The sequence below is a fragment of the Canis aureus genome, chromosome 8 (assembly GCF_053574225.1).
Source record: "Canis aureus isolate CA01 chromosome 8, VMU_Caureus_v.1.0, whole genome shotgun sequence".
In the NCBI taxonomy this organism is placed as follows: Eukaryota; Metazoa; Chordata; class Mammalia; order Carnivora; family Canidae; genus Canis; species Canis aureus.
Window position 1 is genome coordinate 22,791,849 of NC_135618.1, and position 12,298 is coordinate 22,804,146.

A 12,298-nucleotide genomic window follows, 5' to 3' on the forward strand; every position below is an offset into this window, starting at 1 on the left:
TTTGATATATAACATCTGTGAAACAGTACTACAATCAAGGTAAGGAACATTTTATCTCCCCAAAGTTCCCTTGTGGCCCCTTTGTAGTCAGTCCTCTCCCTGCCCCTAGCTTGAAGCAACACTGATCTGCTTTCTGTAACAACAGATTGGTGTTGGTTGCTCTAGAATTTCATGAGTGGAATCATATGCTATATACTTTTTTTGTCTAGCTACTTTCAGTGTAATGCTTTTGAGATTTATCTATGCTGTGTGTATCAATTGTTTTTTAATTGTTGAGTACATTTTATGGATCTACCACAATTTTTTAATCCTTCGGCTTATTGATGAACATTTGGATTGTTTCCGGGTTTTGACTATTAAAAATAAAGCTGCTATGAACATTTGAACAGACTTTATATATGGACATATGCTTTTATGTCCCTTGAGCAAATACTTAGTAGTGGAATGACTGGGTCGTATGGTAGTGTATGTTTAACTTTTTAAGAAATTTGCCAAACTGTTTTCCAAAGTGCTTGTATTATTTTATATTCCCATCGGCAGTATAGGAAGATTCCAGTTGTTCCACATCCTTGATAACTCTTGGTGTGATCAGTCTTTTTAATCCGAGCCATTCTAGTGGGCATAAGCAGTGGTTTCTCACTGCTTAATTTTCACTGTGGTCTTAATTTTCATTTTCTTTTTTTTTTTTTTTAATTTTCATTTTCCTGTTTTCTTTTGTTTCATAGTTTTAGCTCTTACACTTCAGATTACTTTTTTTGGTATATGGTGTGCAATAAATGTTAAGGTTAATTTTTTTTTTAACATATGGCTATCCAGTTAATCTGGTACCATTTGTTAAAAAGATTCTTTCCCCATTGAATTGCTTTAGCACCTTTGTCTTAAGCTATATATGTGTCTATCTTTCTCGACTCTTCTGTTTCTTTGATCTATATTTGTACTCTAGTATCACACACTCTTGTTTACTGTAGCTTTATGTTAAGCCTTGAAATGAGGTACAATTCTTCTGACTTTGTTCTTTTCCAAAATCTATTGGTTATTCTAGGTCCTTTGCAATTATAAATGAATTTTAAAATCACTTTCTTACTCTCTGCAAAAAACTCTGATGGGGTTTTTATTGGGATTGCATTGGATTTCTAAATCATTTTGGGGGAGAATTGACATGTTAACAATGTTGAGTCTTCTGGTCCATGAGCATGATACATCTCTCAATCTAGTCATTTATGATTTCTCTGCAGTGTATTGTAGTTTTCAGCATGTAGGTCTTGCACATTTTCTTTTTCTTTCCAAATTTATTGTGAAATATTTAATATTTTGGATGCTTTTGTAAATGATATATTTAAAATTTCAGTTTCCAATTGTTCTTTGCCTATATATAGAAGTACAGTTGATATTTATGTATGGATATACCTGGAACCTGGCCAAACTCACTTAGCTTTTTTACAGGTTCCTTAAGATTTTCTGTATAGATGTTTATAGAGTCTGCAATAAAGATAGTTTTACTTCTTCCTTCCAATTCTATGTACCTTTTATTTCTTTTCTTACCTTTTTGCACTGTGTTTTCCAATAACAGTATTGTATAGAAGTCATGAGAATTGGCATCTTGGCCATATTCTGGAATGGAGACTCAGTCTTATAAATATGGTGATAACTGTAGGTTTTTTCTTTTTCTTAAAGATTATTTATTTATTTGAGAGGGAGCACGTGTGTGCACGCAGGGGTTGGGGGAGGGACAGAGGGACAGAAGGACAGAAGGAGAAGCAGACTTCCCGCTGAGCAAGGAGCCAGACAGGGAGGGGCTCAATCCCAGGACGCTGAGATCAGTACCTGAGCTGAAATCAGTCTCTTAACCAACTGAACCACCCAGGCGCCCCATAGCTGTAGGTTTTTGTTGATGTCCCTTTCAGATTGAAGAAATTCCTCTTTATTCCTAGTTTGATTAGAGTTTATGATTAATAGGTGTTGAGTTTTATCAAAGGCCTTTTCTGTATGTCTATTGATATCATGGTTATTTTTTTTAGATTGTTAATATAGATGAATTATGGATTGATTTTCATATGTGAACCTGACCCTTCCATTTCTTGGATATATCCTTCCTATACTTTTTATAAATAGTTGGTTATTGGTCTTGTCTTTTTTTTTTTTTTAATGTGTTTGCCAAAGAAAAAGGAGAAGTTGGCACAAAGCACTTCTTGCAGCATATTGTAATGCAGAGGTTATCTTGAGGGAACACACCTGTAGTTTGAATTCTAAGCTAACTAGCCACTTTTTTGGGGGGAACATCATTTTTATCTGAAAGAATGACTAAATAACTATAGTTATTTGGCCTTGAATATTGCAGACATTCTCTTATAGTACCTTCAAGGAAACACTGCAGTGTTTGTTGCTAATGTTACAATTTAAGCTTTCAAGTGACTATTGGAATTTGGAAAACTTGTCTCTGCCACCATGAGCTCGATAGCTTCCCAATGGTTAAGACTGTTCTGATGAGATCGGTGGCAGTATTAACAAATATAATTCTAAAAAATATTGCATAATATATATTACATTTGGAAAGTCTACTACACAATTCGGTGATCGTTATTTTCCAAAAGACTAATGCATATTACAAAATTTTGCATGGATAAAAGATCCATTGGAAGGGTAAATATAATGTGATCAATAGATTTTATTGTATAAGGTACAAAAGTTCATTGATAGGGTTTCCAGACTGCACTGTAACATTACAGTATCCAGGAAGAATATCCACAGTTATGAAAATACTCCTCTTTTACAACTATCTATCTCTATCACAATAGGTAGCAAGAATGGAGACTCTAATATGAGAACCCAGTCTTCTTGTATTAAGTCAGACATTAATGAGATTTTCCAAAATGTAAAACAATAACACTTTCCTTACTAAATGTTTTGTTTGGAAAAATAAAGCTATTTTTATAAAAATTTTATTTAACATGTAATATCTGTATTATCTTTAAATGAAGTTTTTTATATTCTCAAGTGTAACAAGACAACTGATGATTAATGATTGTTGTAGATATTACAGATAATCATGCGATTAGTGTGCAAATCAGCATATTTTGAACATTTTGAATACCTTTATTTTAATGTAGTTAGCTTATAAATTGATCTTTTCATAGCCAAAAGGAATACACAAGAGTAGACTATGTCTTTTGTTTTATAGCCTTTATTAGTTTCTTTTTTTTTTTTTTTTTTTTAAATTTTTATTTATTTATGATAGTCACAGAGAGAGAGAGAGAGGCAGAGACACAGGCAGAGGGAGAAGCAGGCTCCATGCACCGGGAGCCTGATGTGGGATTCGATCCTGGGTCTCCAGGATCGCGCCCTGGGCCAAAGGCAGGCGCCAAACCGCTGCGCCACCCAGGGATCCCCCTTTATTAGTTTCATAGGATAAAAATCAAGAAAAGGAAAATACTGAATATTTGTTAGAATTGAATCTGCCTACTAGTAGATCGTAGTTTTGGAAGTAAGTTAACTTCTCTCCAGTTTTTAGCATGACATTTCCAGTGAAAAAATGTTACCCAATATAGGTTTCTAGCATACTGTTCTAATTTATCCTTAATGATCTATATGTCTTTATATCATTAATATTTTCAATATTGAGAACATTGATAGAAAACCTTAAAGAATTCTTTGAAAGGAGGAATTTAGAAAGCCTTATAAAAGGGGGTTATAATTAACTGTACATGCCTGAACATATATAAAGGCATTTTCTGAAACAGCTTTGCAATCTTATAAAAACTTTAAAACACATAAACAATCCTGTAATACAATTGAAAATAGAAAAAAATAAGAAAGCTAAGCACTTTTAGAATGGGAGCATCTACTGAATTGTAGTTGTTTGGCTTTCTAGCCTTTTTCAGTGACCTGGTATCTTATTATCGAAAGTGTTCATTCTACACATTGATGGAGTTCAACTAAGTGTTGAACATAGAGGATTGAATGATATATGCCCTCAATAGTAGACATGAAGGTGTGCTACCCAGTTTCCCCTTTGAAGAAGGGCCTACTGTCCAGCTGTAAGGAGTTGGATCACCAAGTAACCCGTTCTGGCCACACCTTGGGGTCTGTCTTAGTTGTAGAGCCACTTTGCCTGAGTTCATGCCTTCCCTGGAGCAGCATGGATTTGTAGACCAAGCAAGATAAAGGCAAAAAGACCTGGCTCTTTCAACCCTTCACAGAGCCCTCTGATGGACAGTACTTGCTACAGGGCTTCCTTCCTGATTGGTTGAAAAACTTTTTAAAAAGATTTTATTTATTTATTCATGAGAGACATAGAGAGGCAAAGACTCAAGCAGGCTCCATGCAGGGAGCCCGAGGTGGGGTGCCATCCTGGAACTCCAGGATCACACCCTGAGCTGAAGGCAGATGCTCAACCACTGAGCCACCCAGGTGTCCCATGATTGATTGAAATTTTATTGGGCCTGCATCAGTTTCAGTTCTGTCCACACTTGCTTTCCTTGCCTTCCTTTCATAGGTATTAATCCCCCATAAACATTTTGTATCCCAAGTACCACTTCTGGTCTACTTTGGAGAGACCAACCTGCAGTAGCTCAAGATCTCACGAAACTGATTTATTGGGAGGAACTATCAATCAGTCTGGAGATTTAAAATGTGATCAATGTTGTATAGAAGCATAGAGTCCTATGGTAGTGTGTTATAAAAAGAACCTAAGCCTAGTTATATTACTGTTTAGGATTAGTGGTCAGACCTAGGTGTAATTGCCTGATTAATCACTTTGAGTAGCATGAACTATCACTTCCTTACTTAGGCAGTTTTTTTATTTGTAATGTCTAATGACACAGGTCTTTCCTCCTTTAGGCTATTAACCAGGGATTGCTCAAATGGCTGGGAGAAGATTCCCAGCAGCAAGAGAGGAGGGCCCAAGGCACAAATATTTTTTAAGCCCTTGCTTGCATCAGCTTGCTAATATCCCATTGACTGAAGCAGTTCATATGGCCAAGCCTTACTTCAAAGATAGCAAAATAGACTCCACATCTCCATGGGAAAATTTATAAAATGAGTGTGTGTATATTAAAAATTACTAATATAATGCTTGATACAGTAGTAGTTAATATTTATTGAGCACTTTCTATAAATAATACTGAGTAAGGGGCAACTGAAACATATTTAATATATTCTGTCTCTGTGTGATATGAAAAAGAAGGAACTCTCTTTTGGGGAGAATTTAGTATATTCTTCTGATATCTTAAAGTAACTTTTATGATGGGAACAGTTTGCAAATAAAGCTCTCTTTTCTTTTTCTCTGCAGTAAGAAAAATGGAAAACCACCATTACAGAACAATGAGGTAAAGTTTTAACTAATCTACTCTTTGGGATTTCGTATGTATTTATTTTGTTACATAATTTTGAAGATTTATTTATTTATTTTAGAGAGAGAGAGAGCCCACGAGCAAGCAGGGAGAGGGGCAGAGGGAGACAATCTATTTTTTTTTAAAGATTTTATTTATTTATTCATGAGAGACACAGATTGAGAGAGAAAGGCTAAGACACAGGCAGAAGGAGAAGCAGACTCCATGCAGGGAGCCCAACGTGGGACTCGATCCCGGTGCTAAATCGCTGAGCCACCCGGGCTACCCAGAGGGAGAGAATCTTAAAGCACCCTTACCTAGTGAGTGCAGAGACCCACTTGGGGATCAATCCCAGACCCATGGAATCATGACCTGAGCTGAAACCAAGAGTTGGAGGCTCAACCTATTGAGTCCTTCAGACATCCCTTGTTACATAATTTTGAATTAGGATAAAATCATATAATTTTAGAATTAGAAGGGAACTTAACTATTATCTTCATTCTGCTGTATATTATAGCAATTCTTTTTGACATAGGATTCCTTGATAAGTGACTTCTAGTATTTACGTGAATCTATTCATTTGATAAGCAGTACATATAATTTTAGAATTAGAAGGGAACTTAACTATTATCTTCACTCTGCTGTATATTATAGCAATTATTTTTGACATAGGATTCCTTGATAAGTGACTTCTAGTATTTACGTGAATCTGTTCATTTGATAAGCAATCTATTCATTTGATAAGCTATATTAATTATAGCCCACGATGAGATTAATCTTTCCCTCTGCCCTCTTAGTGATTGATTGTATTTTGTCTTTCCTAGCCACTCAGGACAGGGCTGCTCTATTTTCTCTAATGGACTCATATTGTTTGAAGATAGTCATATCTTTGAAGTCTTTTTTTCCCAACCCCTCATTCCTTCAAGTGTTTCTTAACTTGTCATGGTTTCCAATCCTTTTTCAATTCTGTATACATTCTTCTGGACCTATACTGGTTAGTTTGTCTAGCCGTTATTTTTAGACTACAACATAGTTCTATGACTAGTGTGGAATACATCAGCACTATTACATATCTAGTTATGAAAGCTTTATTGCTGAAATTCTGCCTAAAATTATTTTTACTTCTTTGGCCCTAACTGCTGTTTACATTGAGTTGAATTATGAATTATAATCTTCAGGTATCTTTCTGATGAACAACTTTGTTGACAGATTCCATACATCTGCATTCATCAGTTGATTTCTTTTTTCTTTTTTAATAACTGCTTTATTGAGATATAATTCAAAGACCATATAATTTATCCATTTAAGGATATAATTCAATGGTTTTAGTATATTCACAGAGTTGTGTGGCTAACTAATTTGAACTTTTTATCTCCCCAAAGAGAAATTCCATTACCACTAATAATCACCCCTGATTACCCTCTTTTCCTAGCCCCTAAAAACCATTAATCTGCTTTCTGTTTCTATGATTTGCCTATATATCAGACATATTATTTAAAAAGAATCATGTAGTATGTGCTCTTTTGTGACTGGCTTCTTTTCACTTAGCATGATGTTTTGGAGGTTTATTTGTTTTGTTATGTGTATCAGTATTTCATTCCTTTTTATTGCCAAATAATATTCCTTTGTATAGATTTACAACATTTTATTTATCCATTTATCAAGTTGAGGGAAACTTAGGTTGTTTTCATATTTAGGATTATGAATAATGCTGCTATGAATATTCATGTGCAGTTTTTGTGTCAACCTGTATTTTTGTTTATTTTGGGTATATACCTAGGAGTGGAATTGCTGCGTCACATGGTAACTCAGTTGATTTCTTTTAAATATTAATTTATTCCTATATATGGCAGCTTATTGGATTAATATTATTAGTCTATACTGTAGTATGTCTGTCCTGTTAGTGTAATTTTGAATGTAATTCTGACTTCTAGTATGGTAGGTAGAAGACATTATCCATAATTTAAATTGGCCTTCTCTTTCTTCTTCACAATTGCTGATAGTATTGACTATGTAAAGACCAAGGAAATTTACGCTGGCATCTCTTAATCTTTGTTTGTTTGCTTATTTTTGGTTATGGTTTATTTGGCTATAATTACATCCAACTATAGCAAAATCTGGTTCATACTTCTCTATTAAGGGCCACAGTAATTTTATAAGAAATGTGAAATTCCTTGAATAATCTATTAATGCTTTTATTAGGTCAGTCTCTCAACAAATATTGATTGAGGCCTTCATTTATGCCTCGTAATTGGTCTTGGCCCTGGGTGTGTAGCAGATGTAAATGAAAGTCCCTACCCTTATGGAACTTACAATATACATGTCAGTTAGTATACTAGTATAATGTCCTTAAAAAAGAAGAAAATGGGAAGAGTTAGGCATGACTTATTCTTAGGAAACTCATGCTGGCTTCTAGTGATTAGTATCTCTTAAATTTTCCCAAGTCCTCCATATAATGTCTGTTCTCTGAATATCCTGAAGATTGATATCAAAAATTGCTGTTCTTTGGTTTCTATGATCTTTTTCTCTCACTTTGAAAAATGGGACAAGGTATGCTTATCTCATTGTCTGGCATATCTCCATCTTCATAATCTCTCATGTCTAAATTATATCTGAATAATCAAACCTTAATTATCTTAGTTATATCCACCATCTGCATATCATATCTTCCAAGTTCTAGGACATCATTAAAACTTGTCAGTACAACTAAATTCATTCACTGGTTTTTTTAATTCTGTTTTTTGTACAACTTTTTTTTAGCATATACTTATTTGCTCATTGTATAGTGTGAGCAATGTAACTTTAGGTTACATGAATTTTTTGACAAAAGGGTTAAATATAGTATGCATACTTATACCACATTTGTAAAATTTATAAGAAGTGAACACACATATATACATATGTGCTAAAATGAAGACTGGTAGGATATGTGCAAAATATTAATAGTTGATACCTCTAAATGGTAGGTATAGGCTCCTTATTTTTGCTCATCAGAATTTTCTAATTTTTCTATAGCGAATGTTATTTACAAAGGAAAGCAGTTAAAAAGGGAATTTTTTTCATTGACATTTTTTATAATTTTGCTGAGATGGTACAGTTTTCACACATGAAATTTAGGAAGGAGAGGAAAATTTAGTAGAGTTAGCAGTATAAAGAAATAGTTGACTTGATTTAAAAATACTTATTTAATTTTGATGGCAGTATACATGATATAAAATTTAAAATATATAAAGGTAAACATTGGTGGATTTCTAGAGAACTGTAAACTCAGATGGGAAATTTAGTATTCCCATGCATATTTTATACCAGTAGGGTTTGTGTATGTATGTATATCTTCATAAACAATATAGGTAGAATTATTTTGCATATTAAAAAAGTTTATGATTTTATGATACATGGTATGTACCATTCTTTTTCTTCAGCATATTTTTAGATCCTCTTAATGTATATTTGATAGCTGTAGATCTAGTTAATTTAACTGTTCTGTAGGATTTTGTATAAATAGTGCTTTTTTATAATTGGGTAGAATTTTCATTGCATAAATTTCATATAGTTTATATAATTTCATTGATGCACATTTTGGTTTTTGATTTTATAATATAAAGTGTGCAAATGTTCTTCATTTATTTAAACATATGTGCAAGTATATCAGTACAATAAGTTCCTAAAAGTAAATTTGCTGAGTTATTTTACATTTTACAGTCTGTGTACATTTTACATTTTGATAGATGGTACACAGTAGCTGTATCAATTTATACTTTGTCCAGTAATATACAGGAATGCTTATACTCTTGTCAGTGCCATATGGCCTTTTATTTTGCTTGTTTTTTCAGATGTCTATTTCAGTCCATTCTAGTTCATCTCACCTTTCTAAGTTGATTGACCCTTCAATAGGAACTTCACTTTGCTCTTTGACCTTGTTGCCTCCTGAATGTTCGGTACATTATTTTCTGGTTGCATAATTTCTTTAACTGTTTTAATGGTCTTTATCTACTGGTTTGCTTTTTCAGTAATTTACATTTTAAAATGATATCCTCAAAGTATTTATATATATATATTAAGATTTTATTTATTTATTCATGAGAGACACAGAGAGAGAGAGAGAGAGAGGGGCAGAGACAGAGGCAGAGGGAGAAACAGGCTCCATGCAGGAAGCCTGATGCGGGACTTGATCCTGGGTCTCCAGGATCACACCCTGGGCCGAAGGCGGTGCTAAACCGCTGAGCTACCCAGGCTGCCTTATTTTTTTGTATTTTTAAAGAAATACTGGAAAGTACAGAGGTGGGGGAAAGTCAGTTGTGAATTTAAAAATGAATTCGTAGAAGAAGCTAGTAGTGTTTATGAAATGTACTGTCTCTGTAGGTACTCTCTCCTTTAGATTGGTTCCAGGTATGAATTTTATTATGTGCCAAGAATGGTAGAGCATCATGGTATTTCAGCCTTTCTGAACCAGCTAGTTGTTTGGTCTAGGTGTTTCTTTGCAGAACATGCTGTGATGACTTTAGGAAATATATATGCAATTCTTTCATGGCTTGAAATGTAATGGAAATCAAGTCAGGCTTACAGGTGGCTTATGATTTAGAAGTGATGACAATAGGAACAGAAATAAAAGAGGAATTAACATTTTAAAGTGCTTCAATGTGACTTTCTTATATCTTTTTTTAAAACCTTCCTCGAAAAAAAAAAAAACTTCCTCGTTTTTTTTAGATCATTTCTTGAAAGCAGCTAGAAGCTAGAAATAGGTAATCCTCTATTTAAGTCAGAAGATGGCCATTATATTATTACTCTATTTAAGGGTGTTAACTCCATGCGCAGTGGGGTGAGGTAGGGAGGCAGTGATAAGAGGAAAAACTTGAGAGTAGAAGTTTAACTTTCTTTTTTAAATTTTTTTTATTATTTTTAAAAGATTTTTTTGTTTATTTATGAGAGACAGAGAGAGAGAGAAAGAGAGAGAGAGAGAGAGAGAGAGAGAGAGGCAGAGACACAGGCAGAGGGAGAAGCAGGCTCCATGCAGGGAGCCTGACATGGGACTCGATCCCAGATCTCCAGGAACAGGCCCTGGGTGGAAGGCGGTGCTAAACCTCTGAGCCACCCCGGCTGCCCTTTCTTTTTTTAAAAGGTAGTTGGTATCTATTGCTTTGTCTTTATTCTTTTCTTCCTATGTTTTCTCAGTTTGGGGGAAGTAAAAGGGGAGATTTCTGTTGAAGTGATAGGATTTGGCTTGAGAATAGACTAGCTAAAGTAAATAGACTGTGAGTAGTGTTTTGGTCTGTTTTATTTACTGATGTGTTCCCATCATTCTGAACAGTGCCTGGAACTGAGTGAATATTTATTGAATGAATGAATGAGCACATGCATGTGTGAACGAAGTAGCCTGGGCTTCTAATTCAGTAGGATGAGATTTGCAACCTTCATAAGGTTTGAAAGACCCAAACTCTGTTCCAGGTACAGGGTAGGCTGGACCTTATCTATCTTAGTCTTTCTGATCTAACTCTAGAAACACAGTGCGTTCAGATTTCCTTTCTTAGTCTATGATTCTGTAATGCACTCAGTACTTGTTAGGATTATATAAATATAAAGCACTTAGCACAATGTCTGACATATAGATGGTAGCTTATTCTTATTCTCATTCAGTACACAAACTATTTCAGGTTCCTCAACTTAGATAAAACATATTTACAGTAAAGCTAATCTAATTATAGACTTTACTATACCCTGGGTATTTATTAAGAGTTAAGAAATAAGTGAACAGTGATTCTGGGAGTTGGGGGGAGGGGCTAGGTAGGAGGATCTGATCCTTCTTGTGTGTTGCCTGTTGCAAGAAGTTTCTCCTGTGTGATCTTCCAAACACTTCAGGTGTGGTAAAGTAAATAGTCTCGGGATCCCTGGGTGGCGCAGCGGTTTGGCGCCTGCCTTTGGCCCAGGGCGCGATCCTGGAGACCCAGGATCGAATCCCACATCAGGCTCCCGGTGCATGGAGCCTGCTTCTCCCTCTGCCTGTGTCTCTGCCTCTCTCTCTCTCTCTCTCTGTGACTATCATAAATAAATAAATTAAAAATTAAAAAAAAAATTAAAAAAAAAAAAGTAAATAGTCTCTACCATACCCAATTCATCTCACTTTTTCCTGTTCCTTCAAAATGAAGAAACATCCGAGAGTGATAAGATTAATTACTGCTCCAAAGTTTCTTCAGTGATTTTGTGCTACACTGACTAGATAAACTCTAAATCCTTACTATGGTTTCAGAGGTCTTTTATAGACCCTGTCAATCTCTTCAGTGTCTCTCATTTTTCTCTTTGTTTTAGCAGTTCTGTCTGGCTCTTCAGTGTGTGCACTGAGTTTATTCTCAACACTTGGTTTTTGTGCTTGATGTTCCCTATGCTTGACTACTTTCCTTCCCCAAAGTTACCACATGGCTTCACTTTATTTATGTCTCAGCTTAAATGTCACCTCCCCAAAGAGCTCTTGCTTGTTATCCTATCTGAATCAGTCTTTTTTTCATGGTCCTGCCTAGTGTATCTGTAACAATTTATTGGTTTATTTTTATATTTCTCCTGCTTAGAATGTGAGCTGTAGGAATTAAAAAAACCTTGTTTGTCTTTAAGTTGATGAGGAAGAGAAAGTGAATTGGTAGATTGCATATTGGAAATGCTAAATGATAAACCTAGGAATCTAAATGTTTCCAGTAATTAATATCAGGAAAATTACTGTTCAGGATTTTAAAAACATTCTGCTGTTAATCAGGAAGTGGTATGTAATAGTCAGTAAGTACTTGACCATTTCTTAGCTGTCTCTCTGGTCTCATCTTTTGCTACTCTATCTTGCTTATAGTTCTAGCCAGATTGTCCATTTCGTTGCTCCTAAAGCAATTACATGAGCTTTCACCTTGGCATTTTGTACTTGCTGTTTCTTCTGCTTACAGTATTCTCCCAGATACTCATGTGGCCCAGAACTTCTTACTTCTTTATTTAGT

At 34.8% G+C, this 12,298-nt stretch overlaps 1 protein-coding gene across 4 annotated transcripts in view; it reads left to right on the forward strand.

The window, feature by feature from the left end:
* ABCD3 (ATP binding cassette subfamily D member 3) overlaps nucleotides 1-12,298 on the forward strand; it is a 76,921-nt gene that overhangs the window by 16,715 nt on the left and 47,908 nt on the right. For 3 of the 4 annotated variants that reach the window (XR_013384415.1, XM_077905496.1, XM_077905497.1), the window contains exon 2: nucleotides 5,288-5,324. Coding sequence is in view for 2 of the 4 variants with exons in the window: in XM_077905496.1 (XP_077761622.1) it covers nucleotides 5,288-5,324 (37 nt within the window). In the remaining 2 variants the exon portion in view is untranslated. Of the gene's footprint in view, nucleotides 1-5,286; nucleotides 5,325-12,298 lie in introns of those variants that run through there. The other variant, XM_077905498.1, reaches the window with a different exon arrangement.